The sequence below is a fragment of the Vipera ursinii genome, assembly GCF_947247035.1.
Source record: "Vipera ursinii genome assembly, chromosome: 7".
In the NCBI taxonomy this organism is placed as follows: Eukaryota; Metazoa; Chordata; class Lepidosauria; order Squamata; family Viperidae; genus Vipera; species Vipera ursinii.
In genome coordinates, this window is record NC_139521.1 from 1,434,064 (window position 1) to 1,455,696 (window position 21,633).

The 21,633-nt window shown below is 42.8% G+C and overlaps 1 protein-coding gene across 1 annotated transcript in view; it reads right to left on the reverse strand.

Moving 5' to 3' along the window:
- Positions 1 to 21,633, reverse strand: part of PPARGC1A (PPARG coactivator 1 alpha) — a 99,730-nt gene that overhangs the window by 18,590 nt on the left and 59,507 nt on the right. Inside the window, exons 4-10 of the mRNA XM_083367637.1 lie at positions 21,152 to 21,274; positions 19,602 to 19,806; positions 17,137 to 17,169; positions 14,047 to 14,092; positions 13,861 to 13,934; positions 1,886 to 2,807; positions 431 to 551 (exon numbers count right to left, since the gene is read on the reverse strand). Of these exons, the coding sequence (XP_083223763.1) occupies positions 431 to 551; positions 1,886 to 2,807; positions 13,861 to 13,934; positions 14,047 to 14,092; positions 17,137 to 17,169; positions 19,602 to 19,806; positions 21,152 to 21,274 (1,524 nt within the window). The remainder of the gene's footprint in view (positions 1 to 430; positions 552 to 1,885; positions 2,808 to 13,860; positions 13,935 to 14,046; positions 14,093 to 17,136; positions 17,170 to 19,601; positions 19,807 to 21,151; positions 21,275 to 21,633) is intronic.

Sequence of the window (21,633 nt, forward strand, 5' to 3'; positions counted from 1 at the left end):
TGAAACAGAGATGAGCACCAGCCCCTAGAGTTGGAAACGACTAGCACGCATGTACGGGGGAACCTTTACCTTTACCTTATAAAGTTCTTTGGGTAACCATTATGGAGGAAAAACACTGAACGCTCTCTAGGAAAAGGGTGGTATGCAATGAACTAAAGAATTGTGTCCATGCTACAGAGAAAGTGTCTTCAACATCAGAATTTTATTTTTGTTGTACATCCATATGGTTTTTAATTTGAAGCTATTTTGCTGGCTGATACTGAATAACTGGATAAAATATAAGCATGGGAGTCCTGAGAAATGCATGCAAAAAGATTGAACGTGGCTATTTTGTTCCTTTCATTCAAGGTGATTGCGTAACGAACATCACAAGTGGACACACAAAAACACGTCTTTCAACACAACAGTGTTATCTGTATAGAGAGCTTACCACTGCTTTCTGCCTCTCTCTTTCTCTCTGCTTTGCCCTTTCGGATTCCCGTTTCTCGTATTCTTTGCGATATTCTTCCCTCTTCAGCCTCTCGTGCTGATATTCCTCATAGCTGTCATATCTGAGAAACAAAAATGAATTGTTGCAATCAAGGGCCAGAACTTCCCCAAGGACACAAATCAACACAGCGGGCTTCATCCTTTGGGTTCTGTTGGCTTTTTAAATTTTATTTTGGGGCATACGCGAAACAAAGCAAACTCAGATGTGCTACCTTCAGCTATGACTGTTACCTTCCCACTGAAATGGTACCTATTTATCTACTCCCATTTGCTTGTTTTTGAACTGCTAGGCAGGAGCAAGAAACGGGACCTCGTCCCATTATGCTGAGCTGGGGTCTCGAACCCCAGCCTGTCAGCTTTGTAGCTGACAAGCTCAGCTTCTTTAACCGCTAAGCCATCATGCCCTTCACAGCCAAAATAAATTACTCCTAATTCAAGGAATTACATTGTAGGTGGATATCTTAAAATCTTTTCAAATTTATTTATTTAACCGAGGGAAAGTTATAAATATGAAAGCAAAATGCATTCACATTGGCAGTAACATTACAGAATGTTATGGAAGTGAAAACAGAATGGTTTTATATATTGAATGCTTTTGAATGCTTCTATATCATCAAACCTGTCTATCTATCAATCCATCCATTTACCTCTATATCTCTCTCTATATATCTATCTCTTTATCTCTATCTCTTTCACTATATATCTCTATGTATCATCTGTGTATCATCTATCCTATCTCTCTCTCTCTTTCTCTCTCTCACTCTCTATCTCTATATGTATTTTCTATCTATCTGTCTGTCTGTCTATCCATCTATCTAATCTATCTATCTATCTATCTATCTATCTATCTATCTATCTATCTATCTATCTATCTATCTATCTATCTATCTATCTCTATTTCTATCTCATCTATCTTTTTCTGTCTCTCACTATCTATCTTTGTATCATCTATCTATCTATCTATCTATCTATCATCTATCTATCTATTTATCTCTCTCTATAATCTATCTCTCATCTATCTATCCTCTCTCTCTCTCTCTCATCTATCTCTTTCTGTCTCTCACTCTCTATCTATATCTTTGTATCATCTATCTATCTATCTATCTATCTATCTATCTATCTATCTATCTATTTATCATCATTTTCAGGCTTTCAGTCTGCTGGGTGGGCAGGAGCTGGGAGAAGTCATGAGAAGTCACCCCACCGTGTGGCACTCAGATCTCAAACCCAGGCTGTCCCCAGCTTTCCAGCTGGCAAGCTGAGCCATCACACCCACTTGTAAATCGGAATTAGCTTCCTACCAAAGCCTTTGCTGATAAAACATAGGCTCCCTCAACTTTCTGAAAGAGAACCTCTCCTTTCATTGAGTGAAACCTGCTTCCCACAATCCCCTTACCTTGAGGAACAGCGTTTGCCAGGCGACCGTGATCTTGAACGGGAATACGGAGAGCGGGCACAATGCCTGCACTGTGGGAAGGACCTTGACTGAGCACATAGCCTCTGGAACCGTTGAGCAAATGAGTTGGGTGGAGACACCGAGTCTCTGCATGGAGGATTCAGGGTTGAGCAAGAAGGTGACATATCAAATAAGGTGCAGCCTTGCGTCCCGTACCACGAGCAGCACAGCTTTTCATTTTCCGCTTCGCCGTCATCCCACAAACCCTCCATTACTAGTCCCGAATTGATAAACATGGATAGCTTAGAGAACTGTTCATCGCTACAGTGACCGTACTCCCTCAGATGGCTGTTGTTACTCATCTCTTCCTCAAGAACTGCTTGGCTAGGGTAACCAAAATGCTTGTTGAGTTCAGCCCGGATTTCCTGGTCTTGCAGCTGTTTCCGGCTGTTGCACGATAAGTCCTGCTTCCTCACCTGCAAAGTTTCTCTCTCATCCTCCTGGCGGTTTTGCTCAAAGGAGGAACAAATATGGCACCACTCATAGCCGGACAGGCAGCCTGAGAATTCAAATTCCTGACGGGGATTCTGAAGTTCCAGGGAGCGGATGACGCATCTTTCTGTCTTGGAAATGGCCGACTGACAGTAATCGTGGTCGCCAAACAGTGGCAAGCCAGCCCGCCTCGCCTTCCTCTCCTCATGACCCACGGGCTGAACGGTGGTCTTGCTCAGCTGCGCGTATAGCTCCGACTGCTCCGGACCCTTCCAGAACAAATTGCGTCCTTGAGAGATGGAAGAGTCACTGCAGCGAGGTTTTGGGGAAGGTGGCATAACAGTCTGGCATGACACCGTGGGCTTTGGCAAAGTCCCAAAAGGATTGTCTTGGCTGCTCTTATGAGGAGGGGTGGTAGGCGGAGTTAGGCCTAAAATAAAAAGGGACGGGCAAGAGGGGAAAAGGAGAAAAAAACCCAGATAATTCATGTTTAATCTAGGCGATTATCTTTTTTTTCTTTTCTGTTCTGCCAAAAGTTCATCTAGTGAATTTGATTTATCTACCTTCCCTTTTCCTGCAACGTGGATCCTACAATTTTCTATCTATCTATCTACACATCTCTCTCTCTCTCTCTCTCTCTCTCTCTCTCTCTCCATATATATATATATATATATATATATATATATATATCCCCAAACATGGGGCAAATCTTTATTTCCTGTTTTCAGCCTATCTTGAAGGCTATCGAACAGGCAGTAGTCACACCGGACAATTCATATAAAATAAAGGGAACACAAGATAAGACATCCTACTATTAAATACAGTACATTGTGTTGTTTAAGTGTTCCCTTTATATATATATATATATATATATATATATATATATATATATATATATATATATATATATATATATATAGGGACACGGTGGCTCAGTGGGTTAGGACGCTGAGCTTGTCGATCAGAAGGTCGGCAGTTTGGCGGGTCGAATCCCAAGTGCCGTGTAACAGAGTAAGCGCCTCTTACTCGTCCCAGCTTCTGCCAACCTAGCAGTTCGAAAGCACGTAAAAATGCAAGTAGAAAAACAGGGACCCCTCCGGTGGGAAGGTAACAGCGTTCCGTGCGCCTTTGGCGTCTAGTCATGCCGGCCACATGACCATGGAGATGTCCTCGGACAAGCGCTGGCTCTTCGGCTTTGAAACGGAGATGAGCACCGGCCCCTAGAGTCGGAAACGACTAGCACGCATGTGTGGGGGAACCTTTACCTTTACCTTTACCTTTACATATATATATATGTATATATATATATATATATATCTCACACACAAACACACATATATATATATATACATAATCTAAATAGTTAACAAGCATTTAATACATACATACATACATACATACATATATATATATATATATATATATATAGTATTTTAAGTATTTTAGAATACCTTGCAAGGCCCAAATAAGGGCCAAATCTTATTGCCTGTATCAGCCTAACCTAAGGCCATCCAGAGGCCATAGTCACAACTGTGACAACTCATTATTTGTGTAAATTTTTTGGATTGCTAACAAAGAATCAAAGGGAGACTGATATGGCCATTTCAAACTGATGAGAACAAATGAGTTTGAAATGGCCATATCAGTCTCCCTTTAATTCTTTGTTAGCAATTGAAAAAATTTACACACACACACACACACACACACACACACATGCTAGAAAGTACAAAATCTTCAAACTCCGGGATAGGTAAAAACAGCTGTTTATTAAAAACAACCGTTTCTTATACAAACAACTATCTAGAGTTTGAAGATTTTGTACTTTCTAGCATACATATGCCTGGGATTCGTATTTTTAAAACTATTGGATGGTTATACACACACACACACAGAGAGAGTTGGCTAAAATAAATAAATAAATCTGATATGAATTAAATAAAGCTTTAATTATATGTGATTGAAAGAGACAGCCAGGTACAAAACGTTATGCTATAGATGGACAGCAATGATCACGATCTCTTTCCGCTTGCGAGGTTAATTAACAGTCACCCACTGCTACTATGCGCAGAGTACACTTGCGGCACCACAACTTTGTAAGAAAACTGTGTGTGAACGACGATCATGAAATTGAAACGGCAGGCAAGCCGTCTACGTTGGCCCTGTGCTTCTTGAGCATCCCAAGAGAGAATCTGAAATTTACCTTCCGTTTAACAAATAGAGGCTTAAGTAAATAAAGAGGAGACAAATGTCAGATCAATAACTGCTTTCCCTGCACAACATGTTAATTTCCTTTGCGAGACCTCTTTGTAGAGAGGGAAGATCACACACAGCCCTGCCAGAATCCCCAAATGAAAGAAGTCAAAGCCTTCGTCTCCAGATTTTGTTTGTGCAAGAAGCGTGTGCAACCCTTCTGGTTTCTTTCTGATTATATCAAAAGGGCTGTCTCGTTCCCTGGCTCACACACAGACACAACTTTTATTTTTGCTTTAGCATACTTTTACAGCTCGCCTAAAATAAGTTGTGGGTGCAACGGATGGAAATCAATCAAGGAGAGAAGCAACCTGGAACTAAGGAGGAATTTCCTGACGGTGAGAACAATTAACCAGTGGAATTCATGGCCTCCAGAAGTTGCGAATGCTCCAACACTGGACGCTTTTAAGAAGAGACTGGACAGCCATTGGTCTGAAATGGTGTAGGGTTTCCTGCCCGAGCAGGGGGTTGGACTAGATGACCTCCAAGGTCCCTTCCAGCTCTATTCTGTTTGATCGATCGTCAATCCAAGCAGTGTCTCACAAACTGAAAATTCAAGTGTTTTTGAGTTTACCAAACAGTATTGGGAAACTGTCGTTCAGGAGAGAGAAACCCACAACAACTTCAAACACGGAAAGAGTCACAATTCCTTCTAATTTGAACTCAAGTGGGGAGGATGAATTGGCTTGCAGGCAAAGCAGGGAAGACAAGGAGTTGTCACAACGCTTGGAGGAACCTCAAGATTGGCAGAAGAACAACACACACCTTTGTGGGATGCCGAGAGGGCCAAGCTTGCTGCGCTCGAACAAGAACATTTTGGCAAAAATGTCACAAACGGCTGCGCTTGCCAAGCAATTCCGTTTTCATTTGCTCAGACAAAAGAGAAACACCAGAGGAAAACAAAAAAAAAAAAATCCAGCTATTACCCCAAAAGAGAGAAAAGAGGGCAAGGCTGATGAAGAACGCGTGAACGTTTTATCTATCCAAACTTCAGGTGAAATAAAATCTATTCCAAGACGAGCAAAAGGCTTAGGAAAGATAAATGGACGCAATAGGCTTTGGAAGGAGAGGCTGAAGCCGGGGGGGGGGGGGATCGGGGGGGGAATTGGAATGGCTGACACTCTTCCTTAAGTTGCCTTTGAGGATCCGTGCAACAGAAGTACCAGCATCGTTTACCTCCTAACTCAAGGAATAACATAACAATTGTAGGTGGATAGCTTAAAATCTTTTCAAATTTATTTGTTCATTTAACTGAAGGAAAGTTATAAATAGGCGCGGGAACCAAAATGGAAAGTAAGATACATTCACAATGGTGGTAACATGACAGAATGTTATGGAAGTGAAAACAGAACACTTTTATATACTGAATGCTTTTGAACACTCCTGTATCATCTACCTATCAATCTATCTATCCACCTCAACATCTTTTTTGTGATATGATGACCAAAATTGGCTTCAGTACTCCAGGTGTGGCCTTACTAGGGTTTTATAGTACTTTGCGTGATCTTGATTCTATGCCTCTGTTTATACAACCCAGGATTGTATTAGCTTTTTCGTTTGCTGCTGCACACTGCTGGCATCTATCTATCTATCTATCTATCTATCTATCTATCTATCTATCTATCTATCTATCTATCATCTGTCTATCTATCTGTCTCTACTTATCTATCTCTCTATCTATCATTTGTTTATCTGTCATGTCACTCAGAGACAAATAGCGCAATACGAAAAAACTTTCAAATTAGTACTTAGTCCACCATCTCTGCTTTCTGTTTGAAGGAAACTTTTAACTTAAGGTACACCCTTCCATATGACATATCTCACCTAAAGGGTTGTCAGAGGGTTAGGGTTAAATTCGCATTTGAAAATGGAGATGGCCAGGCTGAGCCCGAGGGGGGAGGGGGTCAAACACGTCATTAGTTTGGAGTCACGACGTCCCCGCGAGAGACCCAAGCCCAGCCTCCTGTGAATTCTGCTGACTCTCACCTAGCATCAATTTGCCTCGACCATTAGTAGATCAGATTCTTCTATGTAGGGAGCATGAAATAAGCTCATAGTACCTTTTGAACTCTATCCGGGCTCTGGTTTTTTTTTGTGTGTTGGTTTGTTTTTGTTTTGGCACCAGATGATTTGGGGTTTGGTACTTCTGTTTTTAATTCTTTAAACGAGGCCAACTGTAGTTAGCACTTGGATGAAGGACTAGCAGATAATTCCAGAGCGGTAAGCAAAACCAAGAACTTGAAAATGAAAAGTCTCAGGAAAAAAAAACTTTCAACTTGAACTTATCTACAGAGTTAGCAAACACCTGCGTTCAACTTGCCCCTACCAAAAAAAAATAAAAAAAGAAAAAGGGGGGGGGGATGGGAATCGGGAAAATTCACACGATAATATTTAATTGCAGAAGGAAGATTTCCTTTCTCTGATTCCCTTATTTTCTGCCCATCAAATCCTTTCCTGGAATCGAAACTTAATCCTATCTTTATTCACAACAAGTACCAAGTTCTGCTCTAATCACAGCAATCTTGAGTTCCATCTCATGGCACGATCCTAAATCAATAGCGCTAAAACATTCTGGGCCTTTTCGGTTGATTTTCCCCCCCCCCCTCCGCCCCACCCCACTCCAGCAAACGTGTAAGTTTTTTTGCATTGGAGAAGGTATATAGCCTCTGCTCTCTCTTGAACTTCCCGGAGTTTGACAGATTTACGAAGGACAGATGGCCATTCCAGGTTGAAAGCTGACAAGAGGCAGTTCAGAGCATTGTTAACACACTTAACACAAACCCTCAGCAGTGCGGCACTGTGCGGAATGCAATTCAGACGATAGCTTTTTTATTGCCGCCTATTTCCCTTTTGTCAAATGGGCCTGTTGTGTGTCTGTGCACAGGAACAAATGGCTGCTATTCCCCTGAACGTAATGGGGTGCCAGACAAATCACGTAACACAAACAATCAAGAGTATATATAGGTCATATTTCAACACGGCACAACCTTAGCAATATTTATGATTACTGCGTTGAAATGTGCTCTATGATAATAATAAAAAAGTAACCTAGCCTGCATCCACCTCCAACGTAACGTATTTTCGGAAGGGGTATGCTTATTTGTGCTTTGGGAGCTAGGATTTTTCAAATGGGAAATCCAGGTTTTCCTCACCTGGCCTCTGGAGAATCTCTGGAGTGGCTACTAAAGGCTGCATAATGCAAAGGGAGCAGGGTCAGGCCCAGGTGGACGGTTTCTGCTCTAAGCGGAGCAGAGAAGAACTTTGGAGAAAAGTACTGCATAAAGATGAAAAGAAACGGTTTAAACAAAACTCGGCAGAAGGATTTTAAGTTCCTCCTGGCCCCCACCGTTTCTTTTTAATTGCTTTAGGGGGTCCCTCTTTGCGGGGTGTGTGTGGATAGTTGAGAAATGGGACAGATAAACAAACAAAGAAACAAATACATTGCCATAGAGGTCCTTCTAACAAACTTTGCAAATGCAAGGCCGCCAGATCAACTCATATCCCTTTCACTACTTTCTCTCCTGCCCTTACCCCAGCTTGTTTTATGCAAAAGACATTTGACCGGTCACTTAAACATGAGCCAGCCCTGTGCTGCATCTGCCAAAAAAGCCAACACAGTGCTAGGCTGCATTAACAGAGGGAGAGAATCAAGATCACGTGAAGTATTAATGCCACTTTACAACACCTTGGTAAGGCCACACTTGGAATACTGCATCCGGTTTTGGTCACCACGATGTAAAAAAGATGTCGAGACTCTAGAAAGAGTACAGAGAAGAGCAACAAAGATGATCAGGGGACTGGAGGCTAAAACATATAAGGAACAGTTGCTGGAATTGGGTATGTGTAGTTTAATGAAGAGAAGGACGAGGGGTGACATGATAGCAGTGTTCCAATATCTCAGGGGCTGCCCCAAAGAAGAGGGAGCCAAGCTATTCTCCAAAGCGCCCGAAGGCAGGACAAGAAGCAACGGATGGAAACTAGTCAAGGAGAGAAGCAACCTGGAACTAAGGAGAAATTTCCTGACAGTGAGAACAGGAGCAGGAGACCCTATACCATTTCAGACAGGGCGCTGTTCAGTCTCTTCTTAGAACAGTGACAAAGCGCCCACAACTTCTAGTGGCAAGCAGTTCCACTGGTTAATTGTCCTCACTGTTAGGAAGTTTCTCCTTAATTCCAGGTTGCTTTAATCCTTGAATTTTTCCCCCATTCAGCTTCTATCTAGAATTTCTACCAACTCTTGTCCTGATTAATCACATCTCACATCACGTACAACTGATAGGACTTCAGTGTTAAACTTCAGACATCTAATAATTCATCTCATTTGCCGATGCATATTCGTGAATGCTAGAACAAGGCGAATCTGTCAAGCATTTTGAAAAGCAGGCTACAATCAGCCTTATTTTATGTTTTATATATATATAAACTCCATACACAACAGATTCTTTTACATCTGAAGAGTTTGGAAATGGGATTATCAAGGGAATCATTATTTAAAGCCACTTAAGGCACCGAACACAGGATAATGGCCTGATTCAGTAAAAAAATCAGCAGGGTTTCCATACGACGCAAAACAGCCACAGCTCTCCGAACGGATAATAAAATTAAATAGCCATCATATAATAAAGAACCACATGTCTGTCAAGGAGTCAGTTTAATCTTGTTGTCAGTAAAGCTGAGGATAAATATAGACCTCCGGATATATATCTAATAATTTACAAGATAGTATTCCCTCCGGTTAAAATTCCTGCCATCCCTGTGTGCTCATATCACTTTATCAGAAGACAAGTTTGCGGACAGCCAGCACAAATGTGAAAAAAAGAGAGAAAGAGAGAGACTTTTTTTTTACAGGGATTTGGAGGATAAAGTTAATATTCTCAGCAAAGTTTTGTGCACATCTACAAACTCACAACACCAAAGTCTGCTGACAGTACAGCAGTAAGAAATGCCTAAAGGTTAGTCTCCTTTCTTGTGTGAGTATCCCAGGAGGATTCAGTTGCAGAAGGAAGTAATATTGTAAAGAAATAAACAAAACAAAAAAATATTTGCTACGCTGCCAAAGTGGGAAACCAGCATTTTTTTAAAAGGCTTATCAATATTTAATTTAAGAGTATGTTTACGGTGTTCACTTGTGGGATCTGAGTGGATATAAATCACGGCTTGACATCTTGGGATTGTTTTGAAGCAGATGTACATTTTAAAAAAAAACTGATTATTTTTTAAAAAACTTGTAATAGAGATTGTACCGACATACAAAATTGTATCTAAACTTATCATGTCCAGTTAAATCAATGAAAGTTTCCTGAGCTGATTTCAATAAACCATTTCTGGTGCGATTCGGTCTAGATCCAAACAAGATTGGTTTCTGATTTGCCTTTCCTTTAGGTCAATTATGTGGCGATGGGGTGTGATGTATCACATGGAGAATGAAGAATTTAGAACTTTAGAATTTTAGAATAACAGAGTTGGAAGGGACCTTGTAGATCATCTAGTCCAACCCCCTGCCGAAAAAAAGCTCCATCTGTTTTTCAGTGGCCAAAAGGCCATTGCACACATATAAAAATATTTCTCTTATGCATCCATTTGTTGCTTCATTACCAGAACTGTATTCCCGTTCAGTAGAACAGTCTTAAAAACGTCCTGGATATTTTTGAGAGAACATCCCCTTTTCTGTAATTCTGACAACATTGCATGATTTGTCAGAAAGAAAGGGGGGAAAAAGATTTTATGTTGTGGAATATAACACACGGCTCATACAAATGTAGACTGTTAGTCCATGCTAATAACTGACTTTACTAAAAATGTAATTTTCTCATTTCTTCCTGGAGGGGACATAGTTTAAACCTGAGCCAAGCAGATTTTACCTCTAAACTGCACCTTTTCCTTTAATCTTTAGTAATTGACTGAGATGGGCGGCCATAGAAATTGAAGAAACCAACAAGCAAGGAAGCAAAGAAACTCAATTCTTCAAAACCTCAGCAAGCATTCTCTAGAAGTCGATCATGATCAAAACTCTACAGCCTTATGAGACTTGCACGGATTATGTGTGGATGGTCAAAGATCCCTGACTTGATTCTGATTTCAGGATAGCTCGTTTCAAAATGTACTAACCCAAGATTAGAATCCACAAATTAAAGAAGAATTTTGGCGTGGGAAAGTATTGTGTCCAGCCCGTCGAGAGTGACCCAATCAATCAGCCAGAATAGAACTGGAAGGGACCTTGAAGGTCTTCTAGTCTAGCCCTCTGCTCAAGCAGGAGACCCTATCCCATTTGAGACCAAAGGCTGTCCAGTCTCTTCTTAAAAACCTCCAATGTTGGAGCATTCACAGCTTCTGGAGGCAGGTTGTTCCACTGGTTAATTGTTCTGACTGTCAGGAAGTTTCTCCTCAGTTCCAGGTTGCTTCTCTCCTTGATTAGTTTCCATCCATTATTTTTTGTCTGGCCTTTAGGTGCTTTGGAGAATAAGTTAAACCCTTCCTCTTTGTGGCAACCTCTCAAATACCGGACTATTGCTATCATGTCCCGATTAGTCCTTCTTTTCTCTGGACTAGACAAACCCAAATCAAATCAAGTCAATAGCACAGGAGAAGCCTGTGTGGAAACATCTCCCAGCCAAAAAATAAATAAAAATACATGAATCATGACTGGTGATATATTTGGGATACATTTAAATTGAAATGTCCGAGGGGGTGTTGCAATATTTCCTAGGGCACAAAGAATGACATTTTAATTGCTGTTTTTTCACGAGAAACTTTGAGTGCAATCTCACAAGCTAACAGGTAAAAAGACTTCTTGTTTATTTATTTATTTATTTATTTATTTATTTATTTATTTATTTATTTATTTATTTATTTATTTAGATTTATATACCGCCCTTTCCCGAAGGACTCAGGGCTGTTTACAGGATATTTAAAAGAAAATCAATACAAAAGCTTAAAACAATTAAAAAAGATTAAATGAAACCCTGAGAGAAAATAAAAACCCCAGTTAAAATTAAAATTAAAAATTCTCAGCCTGGGCCAGAGAGCTCAAAGAGCCAGGTCTTCAGGTCCCGGCGGAATGATCGGAGGTCGGGGGCAGTCCTAAGCTCTACAGGCAGCTGGTTCCAGAGGGCAGGCGCCCCCACTGAGAAGGCCCTCCCCCTGGGTGTTACCCGCCAGCAATCTTTTACCGGTGGCACCCTGAGAAGACCCTCCCTGTGGGAGCGTACTGGACGAAGGGAGCTTGATGCCGGCAGCAGGTGTTCCCTCAGATATCCCGGACCCAAGCCATTTAGGGCTTTATAGGTCATCACCAGCAATTGTTGACTAACAATCAACTTTTCCTTCTCATATGACAAATAGTTCCAGCTTCTTCCTTTTTCCTGTTAAACAGGGGACTGTGGCAGCGCCAAAAACAGAACATGTTCTATGCTATCCAACTGAAATCATTATTACACATGGGGGGAAAAAGGCTTGAAAGGAACAGAGATTTTCAGATTCAAGGCAAAATTCAAGAGAGAAAGAACAAATAAAGGGAGATTCACCTACACAATGGCAGAGGTTCTTGCAAACATTTAACAATATCACAGAATTTGTCCCTTCTGTTTACCAATTTTCATCCACGACATACATGCAAAAAGATGAAGGTTTTGCATTTGTATTGCAAAACTGAAAGTATCGGGGGGGGGAGAGAAGAGAGATCAAGGGAAAGAGAGAAAGAAAGAGAAAGAGTGAGAGCAAGGGAGAGAGAGAGAGAAAGAGAGAGAGAGAGAGAGCAAGGAACAGAAAGAAAGAGAGAAAGAGAGAGTGTGCAAGGGAGGGAGAGAGAAAGAGCAAGAGAAAGAGAGAGACTGTGCAAGGGAGGGAGAGAGAGAAAGAGAAAAAGAGAGAGAGAAAGAAAGAAAGAGAAAGAGCGTGTGCAAGGGAGGGAGGGAGAGAAAGAGAGAGAGAGAGCAAGGGAGAGAAAGAAAGAGAAAGAGTGCGAGGGAGGGAGGGAGAGAGAGAGAGAAAGAGAGAGAGAGAGCGTGTGCAAGGGAGGGAGGGAGAGAAAGAGAGAGAGAGAGCAAGGGAGAGAAAGAAAGAGAAAGAGTGCGAGGGAGGGAGGGAGGGAGAGAGAGAGAGAGAGAGAAGTAAAATCAAGGAAGTTTCTATTTATACAGTATTATCATAGTTTGTGCTTTGATAGCATGAACAGGCCCACTAATGGCCTTTTCAGTTCAACCCGAAGATCAAGGCAACTGCTATTTAAACTGTTATAAATAGAGCCACGGTAGCACCAGAACTACACAATCTGAAGATGCAATACAGCACTGCAGCTGTAATTTGGACTCGCACGGGGCACCTGTGACCTCTATCATTTGTCAGAACTAACTTTGGTTGGTTTTTGGGGTGTGTGGTTGTTGCTTTTCAGCCAATGTGGGAGTAACCGAAGACATTTGCTTTTTCAAATGGAGGGGGCAGAAGCAGGAAATGTATCCCTTCCCCTGCAAAATGCAGATGGAAAGGATTCTCTGGTTTGTTTTTTGAAAGAAAAATTAGAGCTTTCAAGTTGCCATCTCGAAGCTGCAAATAGATCCTAATATATATCTTGAAGTGGGAAGGAAGGAAGGATACAGACAAACCTCCAAGCGGCCTGAATGACCCTCTAAAAGGAGGCAAATGACCAGCTCTCTGCAAGGAGTATAAATCCTCCCATTCCCCACCATCCAGTCAGAAGCTGAAGAAGCTTCTGGGATGAGGAGCGAAAGGTCTTCAAAGGAAACCAAGAAAGTCCAGTGGCCTCCTGAAAAAAGCACCTTTGGAACATTCCCATTAAAACTTATGTCATTCATTACCCCCCCCACACACACACACACACAAAACGTGCTTTTTGGGGGAGGCAACTGGTCTTTCTTGTTTTTCTCCCGTTGCCTCCTGAGAAAAAGCACCCTTGGGATAAAACCATGACCTGGATGACTGAGAAACTTCCGCAGACATTATTTCATTCCCTTTTTCCTGCCCCACCCCACCCTTACGTCACGCTCGTCATGTAGGGAATCCGTCACTTCTAAAGCAGGTCTCGTGTGCGGGGAAATGGATATCAACATCCATTTCTTAAGAGACCCCCCGAAGCGACGAGCTTCGTAACGTCCAGATGTTAATAATAATAATAATAATAATAATAATAATAATAATAATAATAATAATAATAATAATAATAATAATAAAAACAACCACCTGTGGCAAAGGCCAAGGTAAAGGTGTGTCTTTCTCACCTGCAGTTCCACAGAGTTCCACACTTAAGCTCTGTCCGATGGCCTTGCTCTCAAATGGGGAACCCTTCGGATCGCTGGAAGACAGGCGACATTTATAAAAACAAGCTGAAATGGAGTTGCTGTAGCCAAATTAGATTTAAAAACCCCCCCTCCCTCTCAGAAACAACTGCAGTTCCCGATACTTACTTTGGTGATTCAGGCGTCAACGGAAGCGCTAAATTCATCGATTTGGCTGGAAAAGGCGGTTTCGGAAAAGAGGGGGAGGAAGAGGGGGGAGGGAAATGAAAAAGCAAAGATGAAATATCGGCAAAAGCATTAAAACCGCACGTGGGCCTCTGATCTGAGGTTGTGGAAATGGTCTGGCTGCTTTTGAAAACAATACACAGGTGGTCCTCGACTTACGACAGCTCACTCAGCAACTGTTTGAAGTTACAACAGCACCGGGGGGGGGGAAGGAGGAGGAGGAGGAGGAGGAAGTGGGGTCCTGGGTGCTCTCTGACCTTGGTGGTTTCCTTGCAGACGTTTCATGACCCAACTAGGCAACATCATCAGGGCTAGAAGGGAATGGGGTCTGCAGAGAAGAGGAGGGGGAGGGCGAGGAGGGAGAGGACTGTGGGTCCTGGGTGCTCTCTGAGCTTGGGGGGTTTCCTTGCAGACCTTTCATGACCCAACTAGGTAACATCATCAGGGCTAGAAGTTAAAGAGGGTTGTGGAGGGGAGGAGGAGGAGGGGGGGTCCTTGGTGCTCTCTGAGCTTGGGGGTTTCCTTGCAGACCTTTCATGACCCAACTAGGTAACATCATCAGTGCTAGAAGGGAGGGAGGGAGGAGGAGGAGGAGGAGGAGGAGGAGGAGGAGGAGGTGGTGGTTGACTGTGGGGTCCTTGGTGCTCTCTGAGCTTGCATTTACAATTGACCATATACAGTTAAATAAAAACAAAACCTTCCCAACGATACACGGAGCGGACTTTGAAAACGTGGCTTTTCTTAAATTCGATTCAATTTAGCCTAAAACTCTCGTTTCCCTTGCCTAGAACAACAGCAGTGGAGATATAAAACAACAACAGATCCCTATGAATATTCAGCTGATTTGACTTGAGCCTTAAACCCAGCAGTAGGAAAATTGGCGGCTTCTGGGACGCCAATACGCCATCAATACGTGGGCCAAGTCCTTCAGAATAGAGCGGGGCGAGAGTCACAGATGGCGCAATTTGTGGTTTAACTCCTCCACGAAAAAACTCCAGCACGAGTGAACAAATTGGGCTTCTGCTGCAAAACAGCCATGAATTCACCACGCTTTGGGATGGCAGCAGAAGAGAGAAAGCGGGATCAAAACTTTTTTAAAAAAATCAACTGGTCCCGATTTTTTTTTTTTAAAAAAAAACTGTCGAGATATCCATTTTCTGTTTTTATTTTCAATTTATGGGGCATTTTTTTTTTTTAGTATCCAGCAATTCTCGGGTGAGCTTGGAGGTCTTGAGACCCTCAATTTTTCTTTCCTGACTAGTTCAATGCAACAGTTTAATACAAAGAGACACTGATGATGTTATCTAGTTTGGGCCATGGAACGTCTGCAAGAAAACCACCAAGCTCAGAGAACACCAAGGACCCCACAGTCGTCGTCGTCCTCCTCCTCCTCCTCCTCCTCCTCCTCCTCCTCCTCCTCCTCCTCCTCCTCCTCCTCCTCCTCCTCTTCCTCCTCCTCTCTGCAAACCCCCCTCCCTTCTAGCACCGATGATGTTACCTAGTTTGGGTAATGAAACAACTGCAAGAAAATAAGCAAACTCAGAGAGCACCGAGGACCCCTCATGAGAAATTTTGCTACTAACTCCAAACTCTAAGAAACCATCGCCATATTTGCATCTATTCTACTCTATTCTATTTATTAAATTTTTATACCGCCCTTCTCCCGAAGGACTCAGGGCGGTGAACATGGCATATAATAAAAATACAAAAGTACAAAAGTTAAAAAAAAAGAATTAAATTATTGCCCAAAATAAAACAGTAAGAATATACAAATATTAAAACCCTAAGTTAACTCCCCATCAGGCCAGGCCAGCTTGTTCGAATAAATGGGTCTTTAGCTAATTTTACTTCCTGGTTTCTGCCCCCCAATTCTAGCCCTGATCATCAAATACATTATGTGCATCTGGATTAGAGCTAAATGCTAAGAGAGGCTCCACTTTTATTTTTTATTTTTTGGGGGGTGGGGATTGGCCAATAAAAGAAAATGTGCGTGAATCTCAAAGAGTCTCCAAACAGAGACTCAGGTGGGAGACTCATTAAGAAAAAAAAATCCAGAATAAAGCCAACTGGAGGTTTGTTTTTTCCCCTTCCCTTCCATTGGAGATGTTTCGCTTCTGCAGAACTGGAGAAGCTCCTTGGATGTGAAGCGAAACGTCTTCAAGGGACAACAAGAGAGTCCAGTTGCCTTTTGAAAAAGCACCTCTGGGAAAACCGTGACCTGGATGGTGGAGAATCTCCATAGAGAAATCCAGAATGAAAGCCTTAGCTGCCTTCGCAAGCACTTGGAGAAATTCCAAACGTTTTTACATTTTTGAAACAGCAATTCCTGGGGGGGGGGAATGTTTTGCCAATGATGACTTTTCTTTGTTGTCCGAATCTTGCATGCTCCTTCTTCCATCACCAGAAATGTCCCTATTTCCACACGGCTCCCACAGTAGGACACTTATTCTACTGTGGTCCAGAAAGCACTAGTAGAATTCTGCCTGTAAGAATCGTGTCGTCCATCCTCACTAATGTCTCTGCTTTGCATATTTAGTACTGGGGGGGGGGGAAAGTACATGTTGCACTAAACTGCTCTTGACTCAATCTTCTCCAGACTGTCCATTAGAGTGAGAAGACCTGTCCATCCATAATGGAATCCTACGATCGCCAGATTGATTTTTGCCTCACTCCCCAGTGAGTAGAATAAGCTTCAGAAGTTAAACATTGATGTTTAGTCATTGGGCTTCGATAAACATATAGGATCTGGTTTGGACCAGGGATTAATTAAGAAAATCTTCTCCATTCCTCCCCTTCTTTTTAGTCCTGACCTCAAATAAAGCCTCTGGGTAAAGCAGGGGGAAATGAATACATTGGTTCCAGCCTCATGTTCTTCTGACGGCTCTTCTCTACTGTTTTTAAAACATCTACAAACTTTTTTTTAATACATCTAACCAACAGTTTCCCCAAACTGAGCAGAATTCAGAAGACAGGATTCTTTGCGAAGTCAATAAACGAATGAGTTACTCAGACAGTGAATTAGCAAATACTTACTCTGCTTAGCAGGTGCCCCATAACATTCGTTCTCTAAACGACACAGAAATATCATAATTAAAATAAATTAAAAAACATAATTCTCTCTTGCTTTATATCGACAAGGAAATTCATTTCATTAAGGTTTCCTGGCCCATCAACACAGCAATGATTTAAGCCAGTAAAAAACAGAATTCCACTTTCTTCCAGGACAGTGCCTCTAAGGCTGGTTATCACATATGTGCTGCAAAAATGCTGAGGACCAGTATCCTGAAGGCAGCAAAGTAAGTTGAAAAACATTTTCTTTTTCAACAAAAGATTCTCCACATTTCTGCAGCCCAGGTCTGACAGCCCTGCTCTAGGAAAATATTAAAATATCATTAATAATAAAAAGGCCATTTAAAAAAAAAAGCTTACATCAGTTTTCCCCAACCGTGGCAACTTCAAGATACGTGGACTTCAACTTCCAGAATTCTCCAGCCAGCTGGCTGGGGAATTCTGGGAGTTGACGTCCACCTATCTCAAAGTTACTAAAGTTGGGAAACACTGGTTTACATGCTACAATAACAAGAAACCAACCCAGTGTTGCTGGCTTTACAGAAACACAATTGCTCATTATATACCGTCTACAGCAGGTCTCAAGGCTGCCCTGATTTAACAAGCTCCTAGCTCTGCTGAGGAATTAAACCTCATTCTTCTTTTCGGACACAATAAAGCCAGGGTTGATGGGCCTGCAGTGAAATGTGAATTTTGGTTGCTTCCAACTCAGAATTTATTAACAAAACAACAAAAAAATAGCCGCTACACTCAGCCATAGAGCAATTTCCCTTGATCAATGACACAGCAGCTCCAGATGTTGGCTGAAGTGTCAGAGTGGGTCTTTTCCCCTTTGGAAGCAGGGAAATAAGAGATGCATTTCTCAAGAAGCGATATTTGTCAATGAAGCTTTTCTTGGGGGGGGGGTGTTGCTGGGGGAAAAAATAATAGCTGTAGAAAAAAAAGAACAAGCTGGGGTCTCCTCGCCTCTGATTTTTGCAATCCCCTCACGAGACTAAGGAAGAGTAACAAATGTTTACACACCCGAGGATGCTAAACTTCATTACAGATGTTTAGTTGGCCATAAAGAACTCTTCTGTGGTTTTTTTAGTGAGTAAAAGGGGTCAATATGGTCCTTACGCTTGACACTGCTTAGAAAATAAAACAATAAAATGGTGAGGCGTTTTGAGATATAATAGGGATGATACGTTTATTGCCTATTCAAAAGCTGCAAGAAAGCGGTTTTCAGTGTCTCTGAAGGAATACGTTGCTGGTTTTAACAATCCTTCTGCCTTCTACTTGGGTTAAAAATACACAGGCGGGGAGAAGACGATGTTCTGATGACACATCCCCTTGCCCAACTTGTACAAAATAGTAATGATGGCCACAAAACAGATGGGCAAAGTAGAAAACCTGACAATTACATCTTCCTTCCAAGGGTTAGGGACAGAGTTCTTCTGCCAGATCTATGAGCCGTTGCTGGCAGTTGCCTTGCTCTGCTTAATGGTGAAGGTATAAAAAAAAACCAAGATACAGGTTTCCCCTGTCCACTGGTGTCCAACTTTAGGGCACAGTGCTCGCCTCTGTTTCTTGGCCGAGGGTTGTCCAAAGACACTTGTGTGTTCATGTGGCCAACATGGTTGTAGACCAAACCTGTCGCCTTCCCACTGAAGTGGTACCTATTGATCTACTTGCGTTTGCATGCTTTCGAACTTCTAGGCAGGCAAGAGCTAGAGCAAGGAATGGGAGCTCACCCAGTCATGCAGCACTCAGGTCTCGAACCCAAGCTGTCAGCTCAGCGTTTTTCACCACTAAGCCATCGTGGCCCCCACTAACTACAAAGTAGGCACAGGCATTTCAGCTCAAGAAGAAGCCAACATCTCCTGTGGTCCTTCTTTTCCTCTCTCTCAAAAAAATGTATCACAGTTGTTTCATCTCAAAGGCCAATATGCCACTCACCCTAGCTAAGAGATCTCGGCCGAAGGAACCAACATTGTCCAAAGACATTTCTGGGTTCCTGTGGCCAGCAGGGTTATAGACCAAAGGAGCGTGGGAAGCTGTTACCTTCCCACCGAAGTGGTACCTGTTGATCTACTTGCGTTTGCATGCTTTTGAATTAGGTGGGCAGGAGCTGGAGCACGGAACGGGGGGCTCACCCCTTTGCACAGTGCTCAGGTCTCGAACCCGAGTTTTCCAGCTGAGAAGCTCAGCAACTTTAACCACTGAGCCACCATGCCCCCAGTAAGAAGCAGAAGAGGCAGTGCATTATTTCCAACATCTGCAAACGCGTCAGGATGGAATGGTGGGTCCGAGCAGCCGGGACACCCTCACCTGGAGACTCCATTCACATCCATGCTTCACCGCATCCTCCAGGGTTGACTACGTGCCACTACGACAAACGAGACCCCCGACCCCATCCCCCCAATGCTCTCCATCCGTCACCTACCTACCTTGCGAGTGGTGCGTCTGAGAATGCAACAGGGCCTTCTTTTTAGAAGTGAATTTGTCCCTGTTGCTGTTCCTGTTTTCCATCTGTTTGACCTGACCGGGGTCATCACTGGTGGTCAGATACTTGAGAAGCTCCGAGCAGGGACGTCTCTGTGGCTTTTGCGCCTGGCAGATGCTCTTCACTTTATTGCTCCATGGATTCTCGGTCTTAGGAAACGAGTCCCAGGCGAAATCGGGGGGTGGGGGGTGGGGGGGAGAGAGAAAAAGGGTGAAATTAGGGAGATGAACCTTATCAGAATGGATACCGGGTGTTGCTTTTTTTTAAAGAGAGAGAGAGAGATTAGCAGTGAAGGGTTGAGTCTAAGCCACCCGATCTATGAGCTGTGAATAATTATTTGCAGAATAAAGAAGACAAAATGACATTAAAATTCCTAAATGACATTGTCGCGGCTTTTTCCTCCAGTCCTCTGGCGTTTCAATGCTTCTGGGCAGCGCTATAGCCTTCTTTAAGGTCCTATAGTTAGTTCCTTCTCTACCAACAGAGAAGAAGAAGGAAAAAAACAGAGAGGAAGGGCTTAAAGCTTAATTTGACGCTGATTGCTCAAGTCTCACAACCTGTTCACAACTCTCTTAAGTACCCCTAAATGCTGTGTTTTCGGTTACAGTGAATGGCAAGACAAACATTGTTTAATACGGGCCGCTAACAGAATCACCCACTGCCAGCATCTCAAGCAATTAATGGCCATCGCAGAGTTTTCTTCCAAGGTGCCAGCATAATCTTCTTTTACACTGGGTAGTTGGCAGAGGAGCTAACCGGGCCTGTATATCAAACAAGGTCTGTCACTAATATTTTAAGGGCAGACACACCTACTCTTTATGTGGGGGGGGGAAGAACAGGGGGCTGTAAAAATGGCAGTATCCTTTGCCAAGAAAAGAAACAAAGGGCATTAAGATATAGTATATCAATCTCTCTTACTCCTATTAGAAGGAAGGAAGGAAGGAAGGAAGAGCAATAGCACTTAGACTTATATACCGCTTCGCAGTGCTCTTACAGCCCTCTCTAAGCGTCGGCCTGTTGCCCCCCAACAATCTGGGTCCTCATTTTACCGACCTTGGAAGGACGGAAGGCTGCGTCAACCCTGAGCCCATCAGGATCGAACTGCTGGCAGTCGGCAGAGTTAGCCTGCAATGCTACCCTTTAACCACTGCACCATCACCGCTTTCTAAACATTCTAAATATTTCTAATGTTTGCTTTCTAATTTCTGATTGACTCGTACAGGCTGCACAGGGTTAAAAGATCAGATGTGGCCCGGAGGCTGTAAAAGGCCCAGGTCTGCTCTAGCTTCATGAAAGCGGTGATGCTTTTACCAACTGTCCATCTTTTGTGCACTGTGGTGACTTCAGTGTAGCAGAAAAGTGGGATGCCGGCTCCTTCTGGGCGAAAGATCTGACAGCTTCCAGCACCAGGCTCTGTCCTGTGCGGAAAGGGCAACGAGGAACATTCACGAATGCATCTTCCTACACGCCTTAACCGAGTGCGAACACCCCTACCTTGATGGACACAGGGCTTGTTTTGATCCTGTGATTGGAGTTTGCATGATTGTGTGTGCCGAGGCCGCTGCATTCATTGTAGTTTAGCTGGATGTTTGCTGGAGCCAGCAAGAGCTTCTTAAGCTGCAAGAAATAAGAGAAGGAATTTTTTGGCGGTTGGGAAAGGGGAAGATTGGGCAGAGGGGGAAAGGGGGTTATACATCCTTGTTTCTTATTCATTTATTTATTTTTTAAGAAAAAAAGTTCACAGTTTAATTCCCACTCTTTGACTCTCCCAAAGATGCTTTTTTTCACAAGGCAACTGGACTTATTTTTCTTTCTGAAGACGTTTCGCTTCTCATCCCAGAAGCTTCTTCGGCTCTGAGTAGATGGTGGGGAAGGGAAGGATTTATACTCCTTGCAGACAGCCGGTCATTTGCCTCCTTTTAGAGGGTCGTTGAGGCCACCTGGATCCTGAGGATACCGAGAAACCTCCAAGTGGC